The sequence below is a fragment of the Macrobrachium rosenbergii genome, chromosome 2, assembly GCF_040412425.1.
Source record: "Macrobrachium rosenbergii isolate ZJJX-2024 chromosome 2, ASM4041242v1, whole genome shotgun sequence".
Taxonomy (NCBI): Eukaryota; Metazoa; Arthropoda; class Malacostraca; order Decapoda; family Palaemonidae; genus Macrobrachium; species Macrobrachium rosenbergii.
Genome location: NC_089742.1, coordinates 36,550,546 through 36,572,222, shown reverse-complemented (window position 1 = coordinate 36,572,222; position 21,677 = coordinate 36,550,546). Strand labels below are relative to the sequence as shown.

At 37.8% G+C, this 21,677-nt stretch overlaps 1 protein-coding gene across 1 annotated transcript in view; it reads left to right on the top strand.

The window, feature by feature from the left end:
- The first annotated feature begins 637 nt into the window (after window positions 1-637).
- The window catches only part of LOC136845005 (sialin-like), a 28,778-nt gene continuing 7,738 nt past the window's right edge, over window positions 638-21,677 (top strand). Inside the window, exons 1-6 of the mRNA XM_067114646.1 lie at window positions 638-777; window positions 17,325-17,486; window positions 18,129-18,349; window positions 19,417-19,650; window positions 19,959-20,046; window positions 21,268-21,494. Coding sequence (XP_066970747.1) covers window positions 17,330-17,486; window positions 18,129-18,349; window positions 19,417-19,650; window positions 19,959-20,046; window positions 21,268-21,494 — 927 coding nt within the window. The 5' untranslated portion in view covers window positions 638-777; window positions 17,325-17,329. The remainder of the gene's footprint in view (window positions 778-17,324; window positions 17,487-18,128; window positions 18,350-19,416; window positions 19,651-19,958; window positions 20,047-21,267; window positions 21,495-21,677) is intronic.

Here is a 21,677-nt window from a genome sequence, read left to right as displayed (position 1 = left end):
CTCAAGATGTTGCAACAAGGTTACGGGGTCGCATGAGAATGGTCTTCATGAGCCAAAATGTATTTGCCAAATTCATTTATATGTTCAAATTTATGAATGTCAAAATATTCTTCCTTTTCCAAGAGCCTTTTAGGTATCGTTACGTTTTCTAAGATTGAGTCCGTCGATCTCAGAATTTGGCCTTGATGTTAAATTTATGTATTAATTTTTTTCGCTTACGGAAGAGCCATATTACGGGCAAGAGCTGCCAGTGAAGACATTTGCAATGTTGATATTTTACGAGATAAAAGGCATCTAATCTCAAAAGTCTCATCATTTAAGATCTTTTTCTTTCTTTTTCTCTACTATCGTGCGGGGGAGGAAAAGAGGACTTGGCACGAATGGGCGTAAAGAAACAAGCCGCCTCGCTGTGTGCAGTGCCACGTGCTGGTATGGCTGCCAGACGAAAGAACTTAAACTCGTTTTTGTGACTTCACCAGTCCGCTTAAGAATGTCTTTCAAAGTAGCGTGAACGCATTTACTACTTGTAAGTCAAATAGAAAATGAAAGAGAAAGAATAGAATGATAATAAAGAGTAGCTCTGGGGACAGCGTACGACAACTGCACAATCGTAAAAACGGGAGCTTACCTACACTACGAATTACTGTTGCAAGCATTGTTTACATCTGGCTTTGGTTGGAGCAAGACGTGAGGAAAGAATTCTCTGATCAATCCACAGATACATCGCAGATAGTAATTCGTGGTCTTTAGTTCGTATAAACCCTTCAGCCAAGCCAGGTAAGTAAATCATTCTTGGCGAATACCGATAGATTTCTGGCGCTCTGTCTACGTACTGTTTATATAAACAGTAGTTGGTATACATTTCCATATTTATCTGATAGTGGTGAATATATGAATGGCCGAATTCCTGTTATTTGAAAGGGTGTTTATTATTCTTATCTTTCAGTAGATATTTTTCATAGAAAAGAGTATTGAAACCTTATGTTACACCAGAAGTGTTGAAATGGGCCTAATTCAACGTGCAAAATTGACTCTGGCAAAATTTAGATAAAATTCATTATGATGCTCTCTTCTCTCTCTCTCTCTCTCTCTCTCTCTCTCTCTTCTCTCTCACACACACACACACATATTTCCGGATTGTATTTTTTGTGCGTTACACAAAATTTGAAGTTTCAGGTGATGCTTAAAGATATTTGGTGTTGAAACTGTTATATTCTGTGTTTATTGACAATTTAAATGATTGAAATGAGTGGATAAATATCTTCAAATGGCGTATTTCACACCTTGAGTAAGGTTTAGTGAATTATTACGTCTTGTCACGGCTCTATCACAGTAAGCCACTGGTGATTGAGTGGACAAAATTTTAAGATTGAACTTGAGTGTATTACAGATGAGGATGAAAAAGGAAGTTAACGCAGAGCTTCAATATTTAATTACATCAACTATGGTTTATCAGTATATCGTTCAGTTTTTATCAAATGTATCTGGTTTTAACTTGAAAATGATAGGTCTATCGTCTTCATTGCTTACTGTCCAAGCGTCGCTTGTTTCGGAATCGGGTTACTTATGTAGCTACTGCGTTTGCCGTTAAAAACCTTTGTTTTTAAATTATATTAGCCTAATAGGTCTATCGGATACATGTGTCTATTTACTACCGTTCGTGAACATTCTGCTTTTTGGTGCCTGTATTTCAACTGTTGCTAGAAATATCTGGGTTTGAGTTATGCTACTAGATAGTCTGTCAGGTGTAATGCCAACAAATAGCCGTCGTGTGTTGCGTCAGCCCTTGGTCAGATATTAACCTTGGTTCTAACTAACGCGGGAACCAGGTGTCGATTTCTGCGGAACTCTTCTCTTGTTTTACACACACACACACACACACACACACGCACGAGGGCGCGCACACAAACACACACACACACACACACACTCAACACGCACAAACACATGTATATACTGTATATATTATATATATGCATGTATTTACGTATGTATGTATATAAGTCCTTTCTTGTAACCACTTGGTTCTTAGCCACGTTAAATAAGTCTAACTTTTTCGGCTAGCTCCAGGAGAGCTGTTAATCAGCTCAGTGGTCTGGTAGAACTAAGGCCTACTTAACTTCTCTCCATATATGTCAGCCTATCTATCTCTCTCTCTCACTAATCGGTAAGAGAGGTTTCCGCTGAAAGTGATAACCGTGGAAACAGGGGATTCTCGAAGTTATCCCTTTGGAAAATCCGCAACTTTGGAATTCCCGCTCGTCAGACTGGCAATTTCTAGGAGATGTGAGAGAGAGAGAGAGAGAGAGAGAGAGAGAGAGAGAGAGAGAGAGACCGCCAGCGCTAGTAGAATTTCGCTCCCACGTGCTTTCTGCCGGTAAGATAACGGCAGAGGCGTGGCATCACGATGTGCGTGAAGCTGAGTGGGTGAAGGAACAGTTGTGGTATTGAGGATTGCATCATGTCTGCTCCCTTCTCTCTCTCTGTCTCTGTCTCTCGCAGCAGCTTGCATTTCTAACCCAGTGTGTGCTTTTTCAGTTCATTTTCACGGTGCTTATCTCGTGTGCTTTGTTCTAGTTCTACAACGTCAATCATTCGTCGCAGTTGTTTGGCCAAAGTTCATGAATCCACACTAGCCTTATATTCCATTTAATACCATATCACGCCTTTCCTCAAGAGCCTGAGTTGACATAAAGCCAAGCTTATTCTAAACCGGACACCTCCAGCTTCAATAATGCATGTAAAGATTCCCAGCGATGAACGTGAATCGCAACCTTTTATAAAGATGGTAAGTGTGGGAGGTTGTAAATGAAGAACCAAAGTCTACCAACGCTCGTATTTTCAAAAGACCTTGAGGACTGGTCGTTGTGGTACACCTCGGTCATTCTAGAGCAAGGACGGATTGATTTTTGTAAACGTTTTCTAAGGTACTTTGTTTTACTTGTTTTATTTGCTGTTAATTAGCTGTAATTGTAATATAATGGTAGGAACGTTTATCAAAAATATTTGTTTTTACTTTGCATTGTTATAACTATAGTAGAAATAATAAATGATAGCAATAATATTGTTATAGTCATTATTTTTCCAGCAGTAGTAATAGTACTACAATGGTGTATCCGTTTTGGATACCGCCGAACTTGAAGTTACCTTCTTCCACTTATGATAAAGATAAAAATAATGCTACTCGCACGGAATTATATAAATATCAAGGAAATATCTTTACATTCAGATTAAAACTCCTGCAGAACAAGAATATATGCTGGACTGCCTGACTGGTCTAGCATTTGTCAGCCAAACGGCAACGGGTTTTAATGAGGCCGGAAAGCCAGAGGAACATTTCTTTGTTCTGTTGAAGAATGTCATATTTTTGCTTTGTTCCTAAGTATCGCCCCTACCATATGTTGCCGAAATGGAAGCCAGCATGCAGTGTAAGAGAGGCCCGGCACTGTGCTGCAGCATTCCCACGCAGCCCAGACCCCAATCATGCAGCCAGGAAGGAGGAGAGAGCGCCTAAAACTCACCCGTGTTGTTTCACGCCACCCACCTCCCGTCGCCTCCTCACCAAAACCGACATAGCTCCTTTAAAGTTGCCTGTCGACCTCCGACAGACTTCGAGGAGAATGGCGCGATTGCGCCCATGTGGGTTGCTAAAAAAACTTAAGAGAGGGGACAGAAGTTGGGAAGGGGGTCCTATATCCATTTACGCAGCATCGAAATGACAGTCATACAATGAACGTACGTTATACAGCTCTAGAGAGAGCCATGTAGAAGTTGCAATGACAGTCGAGACAGGAAGGTGGACAGGCATTCATCGATGTAACAAGACAATTTAAAACGCATAACATTATAAATGTAGTAAATAGGCATAAGTAGAAAACGACTGGTATTCATAATGAAGTTATTATGGTGCGAAGAAATGTCATGCATTTCAACAGGGTAAAATAGCCAGCAAATGTCTCGGAGTTACCAAAGAGAACAGAGAAGGGGCAGTGGGAACTAGGTAACATTTTATGCTGCAATAAACAAAATAACCATGATCATATAACAGCATAAAATGTAATGTTAATGATCAAGGAAGCAAATTCGAATAGGTCTGTTGTCATTATTTCTTCAGTTCCTGTCTGGCCGTATGTTTGCCTGTAGAGTGAATTATACCATAGTTAAAATTTCACTTGAGGTTATTCACGCAATATAAAAAATGGGTCATGTTAGACCGATGACTACTCCCTGCCGAGTTAAAAGGTTATCAAGCGCTTTACCTCCACGGTGTGCAATTACAAGGCAGAATTTCATAAATCTATGTACCAAAAGCAAATTCATTCACGTTTGGTAACCATACGAAACCACAACCCGACAAGGCTTCACTGAAAAAAATGCTTGAAAGGTTGGTACAGACGATAAGAGGGTGTTCAGCCAGATGGCGTTCTGTTATGCTGAAGTAGGCTATCAAATTATTTTCAAAAGCTTTATCTGTTTGTGTATCATTTATTTATTGTTGATTGGTTTGGGATGCAGTGAGAAACCGTCTGCTGTTGCGGGGGTACATCTGGGCCCGTGAGGAGGGGATCGCTTACGTATCTCAGATTGCTCTTGTGCTGCTATTATTATTTTTATTATTGCTATTATCAATTATTATTATTATATTAGTTTTCTCATTGGGCAGTGCAGTTCAATAATTCCCTCTTTATAGAAGATGAATCCTCTTCGCATGTACAGTAAGTCCCTAAGGACATCTCGATATACCAGCCTCCTGCTTCCTCTTCTATTGATTATCAACCTTGCCTGCACCACACCTGTTGGCTCGCTGGGAGAGAAAGGACGTATGTGAAGACAGTCAATAGAATCCTTTTTTATTAAAAGTATTCATACCTTTCCAGGTTTATCTTTAATCCCTGATAATTAGATAGTAAATCGATCTTATGCGAAGATGGATAAAGAAAAACTTACACGCTTTCGCATCAGAAGGCAGCATATGGGATTGTCTACACAGGCCGTAGTGAGACTAGTACTAGCGAATACTCTTTGCAGTCTGCAAAAGCATTATCGTACCCATTGATCGTCCCCTAATCATGCCTTCAGTCCCCTCTGGTACTGATAGAGATGGCGTTTTTATGTGCCATAACCTTATCTGTGGTTATCGTCTGACTCTGGTTCATTTGTACTCGAGGTCGTCTGCCATGCTCGATTGCGGCGCACTTGAATATTCGCATTGTGCGATTATTGCCTGGTCGTACTTGATATTCTGATGGCATATCCAGAGGAACGTGCGTCTTCGTGATGCTGGTTTGTAGTTTGTGATGAGATATGAATTAACAGAGCGATCATTTTTATGTTTTCCTCGTCACTTGTAAGTTTTATTTTTCTTGGGTGCTTTTAACTTATTTTTACAATGCATTGTTTTTCAATGTTAGTTTTCTAGACGTCTTTAAGTAGTCATGGACGGTGCAGTTGCCGTTTGTATGGAAAATTGAGGTAAAATGAATTTCTAAGAAAATCTTAAAAGAAGTGAAATCCTATAAGAATATTGACAAAAGACACTTTCACCTTTACTGCTTACCAGTGAAAATGCAGTTTTTCCCGCTGAAAATTATAATATGACTGTCAATGGAAGAAAAGAACGGAATTCAGACTCTTGCCACGGACTTTTATAACAGAGTACTAAGAAGAAAGAACTTTCATTGACATCTGCGCCAAATGCCCACGGCCCAGTGAACCTGGGAAGTGTACCTTAGTTTTACCAGACCACTGAGCTGATTTAACAGCTCTCCTATAAGGCTGGACCGAAGGATTAGACTTATTTTACGTGGCTAAGAACCAATTGGTTACTTAGAAACGGGACCTACAGCTTATTGTGGAATCCGAACTACATTATAGCGAGAAATGAATTTCAATCACCAGAAATAAATTTCTCTAACTCTTCATCAGCCGGCCGGAGACTGAACAAGGGCCTGGCGAGTGCCAGTCCACAGCTCCACCGACTGGTCCAACGAAGAGCTAGTGAACCTAGAAGAAGTCCCTTGCGTACCACTTTAGTTAGCCCCGATCGAAAACCCATTCCACCAGTTGTTAAAAACAACAAGAGTACAAAGCTCTTCGCGAGGCCTATTCTCTAAAAAGCAATTATACAACACTTACTGTATCTCGAAACCCGTTATCAGCAGCAGGTGTGGAACACGTGTCAAAAGCTATTCTTGAGGGTAGTCGACAACGGGCTTCTCGAAACTAGATTCCACAAGTAGTTACGCTAAGCGCTACTCGAAAGCATAAGTTTAAAAAGTAGTTATACCATCTTTGAAACCGATTCTCAACTTTTGATTGCAGGTGTACCATCTTTGAAACTCGTTCTCGGTACCAGTCATGCAACTCTCTTCCCAAGACCATTTCTCATGTAGCAGTTATGCAACGTTGTTGTCGAGACTCATTCTGTTTTGATAACGCTTCCTAAGAGCCCCCCCATAGCACTTATACAACGGTTACTTCTAGTGCAGTGGTCTTTCAAACTTTTTAAGACTGTGTTCCACTTTAGTATTTCAATATTCATGGCCTACTGTCTTCAGATTTAGCATATAAATTATCTTCATAATAAAACATACGGTACCAGGTACTTACATGAACTTTTTTACATTTTCATTATGTTCAAACAGAATTTTCATAAATGCATTATATGGTAAATGCATCTAAGAAATTTTCATGATAGTTAAATTTAATAACCTAGAAATCAATGATTGAACTTTGATTATTGTAAATAAAATTCATGTACTGAACTCATGGCTTGAAACATGGCCAAAAGATAAAACATAAAACACAACTTCTCTGCTGTTCATGGTAACCACTCGGCCCAGGTTAGCAGCTAATAAGATGGATGTACTTGTTTCATATCTACAAGTTTATCAAATCGGGGGAGAATTGTGGACAAGACATATTGATGTCATCCTCCACCTCTAGCGGTTTTGCTTTTGTTTTGATTTGAAGCAAGGAAAAAAGCCTGATTCGCATAAGTGAGTGGAGGAGAAAGGTAGAAGTGCTTTCAGTGCACGCTACTAATTCTAGGTATGATGCACTTACTGAGCCCAGAATTCTGTAATGAAGAGCTCTCTTTTGCAAACACTTTACACTGAATCAAATTTCCTCATTTCCAAGTATTCATCTTGGTCAGGGTCTGCACAGAATCTGGGTCTGATTAAATGGATCTGCTATTAATGACAGATCTATGATCTAAGATCAGAGAGTATCTGGAAAATTTTGACCCTAATTTTGAAGGTTGATTATTTCATTTGGAAGACAAGGATCTAGTTCTTTTTCACCTTCAACAACTTCACAAAAATTCTCAAACATTGCAAAATTACCAGCATTAATTTTCCTAACCCAGTTCTGGATCTTAGCAATGAAGGCACGCAATGAATCAACAAAAATGAGTTACAGTTTTGTCTTTACACTGAAGTTTTAGATCTTTATTTCTTTTGTTTTATTGTATTCTCTTATTTTTTTATATAGTTAATTTTATTGTAGTCTAGTTAAAATGTCCATGGCCTACCTGAAAACCACAGCCATGGCCCACCTGTGGGCCATGGCCCACAGTTTGAAGATCGCTGCTCTAGTGAGTCTCATCCCGGAACTAATAGCCGCTGTACAACACTCCCATGCAACTAGGTCTAGTGTATTCATGCGTACGGACTGTATGGATAAAACTAGTTCCAGTGTACTCAAGTATACTGGTTGTATGGATACAACTAAATCTCGTGTATTCATGCATACAAGCTGTATGGACGGACTGTATAGGGTTTTTCAGACGCCGAAAAAGTTATTTTCTTATAAAGGAAGTCTGGCATTAGACGCTGTGTGTATAGTTTTATTTCGAATGTAACAGATCGACAGGAAATTTTTTTGCCCATTGCCTGCCATTCCATAAATGGTCAGGTTCTTAGCAATAAGGATATAAAAAAAAAAACACCCTAGCATCCTATCCTCCCATCCTATTATCTTTATGGTCGTTGGTTCTTGCGACCATAATACTCCCAGGTCACTCGGTTGTGTGAGAGAGCAGCTGGCGAATCTGACCAGAGAGAGAGAGAGAGAGAGAGAGAGAGAGAGAGAGAGAGAGAGAGAGAGAGAGAGAGAGAGAGAGAGAGCAGCATCGCCTAGGAAGATAAAGTGGCACTGGCTCTCTAAATTCATTATGCTGAGCCAAATGATGCTCTTACGATTTTGTAAATTGTGAAGATGTTTATCTCGAGCCTCAGTGTGACCCATCGCCAGGGCACACACAACTAGAAACAGATTTTGTAGGAATTTTATATATATATATATATATATATATATATATATATTAATTTATCACATACACAATTGTTCTGTATTAGAATTAGTATTTAAACTGATGGTATTAAATACCATCCAGTTTGAATGATTTAGTAACTGGATGAGTATTAATATATATATCCAGTTTGAATGAGGTCCTTAGTAATATATATATATATATATATATATATATATATATATATATATATATATATATATATATATATATATATATATATATATATATATATATATATATATATATATATATATATATGTGTGTGTGTGTGTGAGTGTGAGTAAAGTGAGTGAGTGTGTGTGTATACTCACACATACCCATGTAAATTATATATGTACATATATGTATGTGTATATATATACATATACACATATATACATGCGTGCATTTTATGACACCACTTCCATACGTTGATTCTCACACTTGTACCTCTAAGCAAATATCGCTGAGGAAAGCTTCATCACGACATGGGAATTCAAGCTAACGTTGATCGTCAAATTGACATTTAAAGAGAAGCATCACTAACAACGATTCAAGGGCCAGGGTCCAAAAGGAGTCGGAGTTCCTTTTCAGTTTCCTGACTGCCTAATCTCGCAATTATTATGATACATTTGGTGGACTGTATGCCTCAAGTTTCCATTCACTAATGCGCAAGACTGTATATCATCTAGGGTATACTTCGCTGTCAGCCAAAGGCACGTACACATGTACTGAAACACCATTTACTTTCTAAGTATATATTTATATATATATATATATATATATATATATATATATATATATATATATATATACAGTATATTTTAACGACAACCCTTTTCGTCGAGGTCTTTATATATATATATATATATATATTATATATATATATATATATATATATATATATATATATATATATATATATATATATATATATATGTGTCATTAAAATTAATTTTACCTTCTATTTTAGATTTAACTTTTTTCAGTAGACACGTATGAAAAACCGTTGGTGAATTAGGTTGTTATATAAATATCTATGTGTATTGTACATGTTTGTGTAGATTCTCTCTCTCTCTTTCTCTCTCCCTCTCTCTCTCTGGTACACATTAAGAACTATATCCAAATACAAATTTTTTATACTAGGCAACTCAATAACCAAACTAGTTTGTCAGAATTCGCAACCTCAGACCTGAACCAGCCCAAAAAAAGTAATTGCGCATGCGTCGTCTGGAAGCCAAAAAAAAAAAAAAAAATGCATATTCCTTAGTTAATTCTGTCAGAGACTGGCGTGACACCTGGTACAGTGGTTCTACACTAAAGCTAGAATCTCTTTGTTCACATTGGCACGGGAATCGTGAGATAGGACAAGGAGGTTTCATGACCTATAATCTAAGGTCGTTTAGAATTACTTAACCTCCTTCTACGAGATAAATGTTTCGAGAGCGGTGCTGCTTTACTTTGATGTAACACACACCACCTGTTCTGTTTTTTTTTTTTTTTTTTATTCACGATACCTTTTGCACATGTGGAAATTTTTCTGGGTGCTTCTTCGACTTTATTGTTGTTCATTTGTTGTTCTCTTTCACCCTTTTACTCTTCTATTCTTTTCTTGTTATTCTGTACTTTGTCCTTACTTTACAAAGACGACCTAAGTTCGTTCCACATAAATGTTTTGGCCTTTTAGATTAATGATATTGATAACAATAACCGCTTAGCGATGTATCTTTTAATTTCTTTTATAATAATGAATATTTTTGCATTTTGAATACTACTACTACTAATACTACCACTTCAACCGTCAATATTACTGCTAATAATAATGATGGCAACTTAGGGAAGCATGTTTTCATTTCTTTCTTTAATGGACTTAACTCTCGTGTTCTGTGTTATGAATATTCCCTGAAAAAATATGCGCCCTCCCCCGCTCCACCCACACACATATATAGGTATATACACTTGTATTCATATACAGTATACACACACACACACACACATATATAGATATATATATATATATATATATATATATATATATATATATATATATATATGGTAGTTATTTGAATATCAGATATTTAATCTATTTTCGCTACAACTATTAACATTCAGAATGTTTTGATTGAGTTTTAATTCTTATCATCGCGTAAATTTTTTTTTTGTGACAAGTAAACTGTCTGTCAGATTGCTTATGACAAGGTTATTAAGAATTAGTCTTCAATGCAATATTTTAAGACGATCGCAATATTATGGGTTGTAAAATTACTTTGGCACAAGTGTGTAAAGTTTCAGAGGTTCTACAAGAGTTTGGGTGTTATATATGGCTAAGGATTAGCTAAGAAAAAATATAAATATATTATTGCATATATGCTATATATATATATATATATATATATATATATATATATATATATATATATATATATATATATATACGTATGCATGTATGTGTTTGTGTCAATTGACTCAATGCGTTTTTGAGCCTTTGAAACATACATATACAGTGAACGTCTAACAACGTAAAATAAAAACTTCACGGATTCACCTCCACTTCAGGCTTTGTTCAAGTCGCGTGACTTGGCGCCGGCGCAGTAATGTGACCTGTATTAATCTATAGTCCCCGGAAAAAGCGACAGACCCCGAGGAAAATGCCCGGCAACAGGGTATTCGAGACCCCCACCTCCGGAAGGCGGGTAAACCCGGCTCACGTGCACACACAGTGCTCCCCTTCGAGCAACGCCGTTCACGTGATCGGACCTCGGTTTCACGAAAGCTCGCCGAAGTTGCGACGGCTGGGATCGACGATCCGGACGGGAGAGATTGGGCCTTCTAGACGTCGGAATTCCCGTCCGCATTGCGGGAGGGGGAAACGTCGTTTTTGTAATCTGTCGTATCCTTTTTGGTTTCTTTGGGAGCCAGGGCGTCACATTGCCGCAGGTACCAGACCGCCTAGGTCGGCTGCAAGCCATTGATATGCCCCCTTTTTCTTAAGTTACTACTTTCGAATGAACTCCATGTTCTCTGGTAGCTTGAATTTCAAGTGACTGGCCTCTGTGGGCTTGTTCCTTATGAATAGGGTTCATCTTCTCAATAATAATAATAATAATAATAATAATAATAATAATAATAATAATAGACCTTCCTTTGGAGAAGCCTGAATGTATAAACTCATGGTATATATATGCATCGTTCCTTGGGGGTATTTTCCTGTAGAGAAGCCAAGGAGAGGAAACCAGATGTCCATATCTAACCCAGGACCACATGAAGCAAGAAGAGATAGGTGGAAAAGAAAACTGTGACCTAACACATCAGGAAGCGTTGGGAAACCAGAAGAAGGAATTGATTTGATAAATTTGGAAGCACAGAGGATTAAAGAGTTTCTGAAGGCTTAATTGCATTCCTTAAGAAAAATGATAAATGAGTGTTTATGATTAACTTACAGTAAAACTGAATAAATACCGAAAAGTTTGGTAAATGTGAAAAAGCCTAACCTAACCATAGCAATGCTAAATTAAATGCAATTTTAGCAAATATACCACATCAAAAATTATCGTAATATCTACGGTGCTGAACCCTAATTAAGCATAAACGCCAACTTGTCCCAGCTACCGTTGAGACGGAGATCAAGCACTTCAAAAATGCTATGCTTGAGTTTGAATGCTACACGAAAAGGCCTTGCACCTCAGGAGACACTTTTGTCTGGCTGGGAAATTAGAACAGTCTGCAATTGAAAAAAGTAAAGATTAAATAATCTGACTAAAGCTTAAACTGTTATGATAACTGATTCTCATATCATTTCAAGTGGCACTTCAGCTTCAAGTACACCCGAGAAGGTCCTTGTACCCGTTTCGTAAACGTGGTCATCGCCTTTAAGCTTTTATTTACCTGAATGGACAAACAAGTGTAGCTTTCGTGTTTTGTATATATAATTATTTATGCTGTACATGAGTAGATCTTTCAAGGATGAGTCTGACCTTTTGCCAATTCAGTCTGGCTCAGTGCAAGAATTATTACTATTATTATTCAGAACATGAGCCCTGTTCACATGGAAAAGTTAAGTATACGTTAGTTTAACCAGACCACTGAGCTGATTAACAGCTCTACTAGGGCTGGCCCGAAGGATTAGACTTATTTTAGGTGGCTAAGAACCAATTGGTTACCTAGCAACGGGACCTACAGCTTATTGTGGAATCCGAACCACTTTTATACCGAGAAATGAATTTCTATCACCAATAATGAATTCCTCTAATTCTTCATTGGCCGGTCGGCCACTCGAACTCCGGCCTAGCAGAGTGCCACCGAGAACTCTACCGACTCGTCCAACGAGGAACTTGTTCAGATGGAACAAGTCCACAGGGGCCATTGACTTGAAATTCAAGCTTCTAAAGAACGGGTTGTTCATGTGACAAGAAAAGAAAGGAAAGAACAAAAGAAGAGAAGAAGGCTGAGTCAGGCAGTATACGAAAATTTTAAAGATCAAATGAAGCTGATAGTCTACTGGAACACAAACATTCTTTTTGACGTTGATGCCAACTTTCCATTTCTTCAGTAATATTAATATCACAATCAATAGCAATTTATAGCAGTAGAATTCATAGTATATTGAATCACTAAGTCTATCGACTCTCGAGCCCTATTCGGACCCATTGCTTCTTTTCCCACTGCAACTATCAGTATTGTTGCGTCTGGGCTTCCAATTGGTTTTTGTGTTGAAGTGGATTAACGTTTAGGCTGTTCCAGAATCATTTTCAGATGACTGATGAATTATCGAAGTCGTGAATAGGCCACGTTGACCTCATATCTCATTTAGAGCCAAGAGTCCCAGAAATAAAAAAAAGGGGGAAACGATCCGACTTGGCAACACTGATTCTCTCTCTCTCTCTCTCTCTATCTAAGGACTTTCGCGATCAATAAATGACCTGATCAAGCAGTCTAACTTTCCCCAGCTTTCTTGTTTCCCTGGGGGTGGTTCAGTGTGAATCGTAATCTCCATGTTTCAGTTAAAACAAAAGAATGCTTGACAGCGTTACTTTCAATATCAAATAAAATGAAAAGACGGACGAAGGAACAAAATCGAGACTGGTCATTGCTCAGACTAAAAGTAGACACCCAACAGCGTTCGTGTTACTTTTGAATTTCCCGTGAATACCAGGCATAGCCGTTCGACAGGGAAAGTGCTATCTTTGGTGGCAGCCGGTATAAACCGGTTCGCCAGCCGAGGGACTGATATACATCCCCCTCTCCCGGTCCCCCAACCCCGTAATGTGTGCTCATGGTCCCCTTCTCTTGGGTACACGCCCCTATCTCTCTCTCTCTCTTGGTAATCGAAGTTCTTGTCGTAGGTTAGCACTTCTGTTGAGGGGATGAAGTTTCCCCTCAAAATGTTCAGACCAGGAAGATGATCCCCCTTTCGGTTCGTCTGGTCTTCGTCTCTAGTCTTTATGGTCTCGAATGCACTGTGCGAGCGATATTTCCCTTCATCGATTTTTGGTCTTGCACTACGCGGCCACGCACGGCACAGGAAGGGCGAACTACGTCATTTCAGTTTTCAACATAGAGGTTTTCCTATTACTTTCGTTAATAACGATTATCAAGTTTTCCTCTCCAGTTACGAAGACAAGACTACATGAATGATTAAATATATATACAGGCTTTGATCGGTGGAATTATCCAGACGGTTCTCCCGGAAGCAGAAACGTCGCAGTCCGAATAACGGACAAAATGAATAGCAGATTTATAACAATATGCCAGTGATGAAACAAATCGTATCGAGGGAAAGCAAGGACTTTATCATGGAACTCAGTAACTTAACTATATTCCTGTTATTTTGCTGCAGTTTACAGCGTTTTGAATTTTCATCTCAGGTGTCTCGATATGAATAGACCTTTTCCTTTAATACTTTATTGGTCAAGAGAAAACATGACATCATTGCTACATGCTTCATTTTACTGAATCATGGATGACGCAATGGGTAGAGAATTTCCACGGCATTATTTATTAATTGTTTTCTGTCTAGAACACCAGAATTCATTTGATTTAGCAAATGTACTATGATTTTCCTTTAAATTAAAATAAATGAAGTAATTGTCCCCACATGACGATATGTGCCTGTAAGGCCAGGAAAATGCGTCTTGAGCATTGTTATATCTTGGCTGGTGGCCACTTGCACCCAGGTGGGTTAGTTGCGTCTATTCAAAAAAAGTCCGTTAGAGGACTGGTGTTATTAAATTCCGAAGGTGTATGTTGGTCAGGAGACGGGTAAGTATCACAAAGCAGGAGGGAGAGAGAGAGAGAGAGAGAACCTAAAGACGTCAATAAATTCATCTTGTGCCAGGGAACATCGATTGCATTTAGGGTCTAATTGCCACACATGGTCTAGGATGGCGATCTCCTGTCCCGTTAAGCCACACCCCTTTTACTGGTACTCTAAGCCTTTAAATTTGACTCTTACGTGGTTGCTCTAATTTAAGGAACACCTATGTTCTCTTACTTTATTTTTTTTACAGTTATCATTTTCATTTAAGCAAGTTCACTCTTGTCGGCCTACATGCATACCAAGGACGTTTGGAGTGTACTAAATATTTTTTTTTTTTTTGCTAGATTTTACCTTTCAATTAAGTTTGTGAGTTCAAAAGATCCTATCATTACATTTAATATTTAAAAGAAACGTCCCTTTGGTAAACAATGTTCTAGTCTAACATTAACGTCCTTAATCTTTCAGGCTCAAACTATAAATCCCTCTGTGTACTGACACTAGGCTATCAATTTCGTTGTGAAAAACTGAAAACTGAAATATTTGATGAAAACAAAAAGGATGTCACTAAAGTTCATCTTATTCCTCCTCCTCCGGGCAAAAGCCCTTGCTGGTATCAGGCCAACTAAGTCTAACAGTACGCTGCTGATGGAGATTTTGTCATTACATGATAACTGCGGGATTACTAATTGGAAATATTAGATGAAAAGGAGAATACATTAATGAGACTTTATCACGATCTGCTTGAAAGTTTTCGAACTCACTTCCTGATTCGGTCTTGCTCTACTCCCTAATACATTCCACCTTTCTCGATTAGACTAAATGCTTTTTTTTGTTTTACTCTCCGTTTCTTTAACGTTTTGTTTTTTACGGTTGCTTTTGGACGAGACAAGGCCGTTGGGTTCTGTTGGCACTTGAGAAAAAAAATGCAGTTTTCTTTTTTTGGATTTTTGGCAGCTCACATTTCTCCCTAACAATAAGAGTAAAATATAAAAGGTATAAGCATAAAGTTATGAAGTCATGAGGGTGGTGTTCTAGTGAGGATATGTTCTCTGTTAAAGTTCATAGTTGGCAGACTCATACAGCTACTCTGTTGAAATAGCTCTAGCGTGTATTGGCACGGAGTCTACAGACAACTAGAATATTCTGTAATTCTCTCTCTCTCTCCCCTAGCTAGTGTTCATTGGACAATAATTATAAAAATGGCATATCAAATGACTGATGAAAAATTGTATCTTGTAAATATCCCGTCATATCCTGTTTCTACTATATATATAAATATATATATATATATATATATATATATATATATATATATTTATATATATATATATATATATATATATATATATGTATATATATATAGTATCTACAGTATATATACAATATATATACACACACACATATATATATATATATTATATTATATATATATATATATATATATATATATATATATATATATATATATATATATATATATATATATATATATACATACATACTATACATATACATACATAGTGCATGCATACATGCACCACACACACATTATACTGCATATTACATATATATATATATATATATATATGTATATTATATATATATATATATATATATATATATATATATAATACATATATATATATATACATATTCAAAATACTAAGTTTATGTTACAGTATTCATTGTTTGAAAACGAACCTTTCCCTTAATCATTACTTAGCTAACAATAAAAAACGACAGCTACAGTGTCGATCCTTTCGAATATCGACATCATCATCTTCATTCCGATTCGCGTTGTTCGAAACTTATCGTCTTCCTACACTTCCGCCTCTTTGCCCCAGTTGGCAGGCAGATTTGTGCGCTGTCATTGCTCTTTTTGTTGTTGTTCCGATGCACTTCGCTTCTTTGTTCAGCATGCGTGTATACATAAATTTAGTTGTTTTACATGCGGTGAAGTAAAGTGGCCTAGATGTCGTTCCTGAAGTAACCAGCCGAGTTTGTCATTCTCAGGTGTTTACTTTTAATTTATTTTTTTTCTTTTTGTTTAGTTATTTTTGAACATTGACAGATTTCGTACAGTTCTTTTTAAATGATCTTGCCTGGTAAATGAACTCGTCATTTATCCTTAGCTCTGAAATACACTGGGATTCACGCTTCTTTATAGCCTTTGGAAATGAATGTATTACCTGACGTTTTAAATTCTTGGCACAGGAAGCAGCCTCAATAAATTTAATCTGTTGGGTACGAGCGCGCCACACCTAACAATGAATTTATATAACGGTTTTCACAATATTCTTTATGGAGATTTGACAGTCAATGAGAAAGGTACTCTGTCTCCCTGTGCATTATTATTATTATTATTATTATTATTATTATTATTATTATTATTATTATTATTAAAGGTGTGCAGCCATTTACATGAAACAAAATTAAAAGGCCTTTAACCAGTGAACCAAACTTTAGTAAAACAGAATATCTTTAGGAGATGAGAATAAAACCATTCATGTTATGCTTCTGAGACCGGTTCAGCAATAACTAGTAAATGTACCAAGTATTTATGACCCTGGCGTCTTAGACCTAGTCCAGAGGCCTACGTCAGACCACTAATCCCTTTTACACCCTACCACACTTACGGGCTGCCACTGAGCACGGACTTTTGCTGGCATAGGGTCAGTGTCATCTAAACTAACCACATATTAATGGGCCTATACATTTTTACACGAACATACATATCAACTTTGTCTCATGTCGTTGTCTTTACCTTCGCAGACAAAATGTCGAAGGAAGACCTAGAATCGGGAAGCAACGGGGAAGCCTTGCCATTGAAGCCCACGGAATTCCACGGCGAGATGAAGGAGTCCCACACGACGTCGTTACTCCTCTCTCCTGACGGCTCCGAGAGGAGCAGACTCGAGGGAGAGGAAGCAGAAGGTATGGAAGGAGGACGTAAAGAGGCCTTCGAGTAGAATAGTTGTAGTGGAGAAACTAAACCACAGTTATGTGTGGGCACAAATGAAAAGGGGACTCGAACAGATTCCCGAAAGCGCTCTGTAGAGATTTATTTTTTAAATATCTGTGCTTATACAAAACTGTGGATTTGTTTCTCCATTTCAAGGCTCATGCTACCATGAGTATTTTTTAATGAAACAGCTGTAGTATTAGGTCGTGGACTGTTCATGAACCCCCTAGAGAGGTAGTGCCCTCAGTGTACCTTATGTGGTGCACTGTGGGCATTATCGTTTGCAGCCTTCCTTCGGCCCCTAGATGAATCCATTCCTAAGCCTTTTATTCTGCCTTCATTCCCTGCTCCCTCTCTTAAGACTGCTGTCCAAGCACTCCAACTCCCTCTTTTCACTGCTTAAGCGCTGAATGGCCGAAAGTGCCCACCCAGTGCTTCATTTTTAATGAAGATGAGAAAACCCAAGGTTTGGTTATAGACCCGATTGTAAACATCACAGGAATTAAATGGTATCCCTATAGAGGCCTTTGAGTAAATGGCCCTTAAGTGACTTATCATCCTCTGGAAGGACTTTCAATATGATGGTTAATTTCTTCAGTTCATTTTCCCTGCAGCTTTGCCGTGCTGGCAAGTACGGTATACCCTGGCGATCCTTTCCCTCATCGGCATCGCCTTGATGTACGGGATGCGCGTCATCCTCTCCATAGCAATCGTGGCCATGGTCGGGTCTAGAGGTCATCACCACGAAGCCGGGAACTCCACGGAAGGAGAGGAAGAAATCCTGCTGGATGCGTGTCCGGCTCCTGAGGAAACGAATGCTACCAAGACTGCCGTTGTGAGTGATCTAGAAGCCTTCTCTTTCTCTCTGTCTCTCTCAGATCTCTGTCCTTTTCAATAAAGGCTTGTCTTCTCTCTCTCTCTCTCTCTCTCTTAGATAGTTCTCTTGTTTTCCTTTTCAATATAGAATCGTCTTTTCCCTCTCTCTCTCTCTCTCTCTCTCTCTTAGATCTCTTTCCTTTTCAGTAAAGACTTGTCTTTTCTCTCTCTCTCTCTCTCTCTCTCTCTCTCTCTCTCCTCTCCCCTTTTCAATACAGACTCGTCTTCTCTTTACATAAGGCCTATTTCAGCCTTTAAATAAATCTTCTTTTGTCCTTTACTTAGACCGTGCTTTGTTTTTTTTTTTTTTCATCAGAAAATTCCTTGTTAAATGTAGGTTTTCCTTTTTTCCCTTTACAAAGGTTTCTCCCTCTTCATAACCTTGTTCCATATGAAGAGAAGTTTATCTTCTGAATAATAATAATAATAATAATAATAATAATAATAATAATAATAATAATAATAATAATAATAATAATAATAATAATAATATCTAAAAGACAGCTTTATAAGGTATTATCGTATTCTCATGCCACGGTATCTTATGGTAGGTTAAGTTACGTTGAGTTACCTTACCTAAGGTTAGGTTACATCAGAATTATTCAAAAGAAAAACAGAATTACCAGAAGACGCAATACGATTAGCAGATTCGAAAACTGTTAAAGTTAATGTTATTGAAAGAAGAAATAAGAAAATATGAATATTTCATCCCATTGATGCCCTTGGAACCCTTCTAGGTCATATCAGAATTAATAATAATAAAAAAAAAGGAAACGCAATACATTCAGCAAATTCGGACACCGTGAAAGTTGATGTTATTGAAAGAAGAGAAAAGGAAATATGAATATTTCACCCCATTAACGCCCTTGGAACCCTTATAGGTTACATCAGAATTAATAAAAAAAAAATTAGGAAACGCAATACATTCAGCAAACTCGGACACTGAAAGTTATGTTATTGAAAGAAGAGAAAATAAAATGTGAATAGTTCACCCTATTAATGCCCTTTGAACCCTTTTCCCCGCAGGAAGGCGAATTTGACTGGGACGAGACGACGCAGGGCGTGATCCTCGGATCCTTCTTCTGGGGCTACGCCTGCACCAACATCCTCGGAGGACGAGCGGCCGAATACTCCGGCGGGAAAAAGATCTTCGGTCTGGGCATCTTCCTGTCGGCGGCTTTGACAGTCATCACGCCCATCAGCGCGAGGACCTCCACCGAATTCATCATCGCCGTCAGGGTGCTCAGCGGCATCGTACAGGTGAGAAAGAGGAATTTCTCTCACTCTCTCTCTACCCGTCAGGGCGATCACTTTCTTTCTCTCTCTCCTCGAAATAGTCACAAAGCAATTGCAGCACAAACCTTCTCTGCAAGTTAAATTCACTTCCATAAGTTTCAATGCAAGTAAAATGAATTGACATGAAATCGCCATGGGAGTATTACTTTCCTAAACACATCTGAACAAAGAACATGATATTCCACCAACTTTCTAATTTTTCCGAAGACTATTTCTTTTCAGATTTTGTCGTTTATTTACTTAATATTTTTTTTTCCTTCTTCTTCACTCAGGGTGTTGTTTTCCCTGCAATCAATTCCATGTTAGCCACCTGGATCTCGCCATCTGAGAGGAGCCGTTACAGCACCATTGTTTACTCAGGTAAGAGTGTTCTTTTTTTTTTATTCCTGAGTTTTTTATTTCCTAAGATTTTTTTCATTCCTGTGAGTTTTTTTATTCATGAGTTTTTTTTTATTCCTGAGTTTTTTTTTTATTCCCGAGTTTTTTTTTTCTTGAATGTGGTATTTGCTCCGTTGTTTTCCGTATTTGTTTTTAATCTACGCATCTTCACCACCGACAAGTTAGATATTGTTTTATTATTTTCTTGACTTTGTTTGTTTGTTTCTCTGTTTGTTTCTTAGCAGGATGACGCAAAAAAGTCATTAGAGGATTTTCACGAAATGTCGCCAAGTTATCCAGTAGATGAGTTGTTTATGCAATTATGCTTTTACTCATAATTCGACTTTGTTATATATATATATATATATATATATATATATATATATATATATATATATATATATAAATATATATATATAAATATATATATATATATATATATATATATATATATATATATATATATATTTTTTTTTCTCAGTTCTACAGGAAGCTTCCTGAAAGCTCATTGAAGTTCTAGATGTTTTGTGTACTGTCTCAGCATCTTGAATCTAGACATTCTAAAAAGTAAATAAATACACTAAAAAATCTTTGTAATTCTTCCTAGTTAAAATTGTATGCTCTATTTCACTATTTCTTTGGAGACTCGAATTTCAAATCAACGGCCCCTGTGGGCTTGTTCCATATGAATAGGGTTCATCTTCCGAATAATAATAATAATAATAATAATAATAATAATAATAATAATAATAATAATAAACGAATCTATGGCGTATGTAGATTCTCCGCTCAGAATATGATTTTTTGTTTAGTGTTGACAACTTATATTAATGAATGCAATAATACTCGCAATGACATTAAAAACCTACTTTTAAACAAAGAAAATTAAAAGATCCGCTTGCTTATATGCATCATATAGGAAAACGAACGATTATAGCTTAATTTCTTTTTCGTCGCATACAAACATCGATAGAGGCGAAACCATTATGCAGTTACCTCAAAACATCAATTTAAATACCGAGGTGAAGAGGTGAACGCCGTTCATATTAAGTCAGGAAGAATGAAAACAAATAACTATATAAAACGCAGACGACTTTATGAAGTTCATTCTCCATCGCAGGATTTATTAAATTAGAAAAAAATGAAAACAAATATCATATAAAAACGCAGTCAGGACTTTATGGAATTCACCCTCCATTTCAGGATTTCCCCTGGGCACCGTGGTCTCGCTGCCCATCGGAGGGTACCTCTGCTCCTCCCCCATTTTCGGCGGGTGGCCCTCCGTCTTCTATCTCTTCGGCGGTCTCGGGCTGGTCTGGTCCGTGTTCTGGTTCGCGCTGGTCCACGACCGCCCTGAGCAGCACCCAAGGATCTCGCCCGGTGAGCTGGCCCTTCTCCAGGGCAATAAAGAGGACACCAAGAGGGCGGAGGTAAGGCTGGGAGAGAGAGAGAGAGAGAGAGAGAGAGAGAGAGAGGAAAAATACTTTTCTCTTCATCAACTTAATGTTTAGATCGAGGGAGATTGTACGACCGAGAGAGAGAGAGAGAGAGAGAGAGAAAGAGAGAGAGAGAGAGAGAGAGAGAGAGAGAGAGAGAGAGAGAGAGACGCAGGA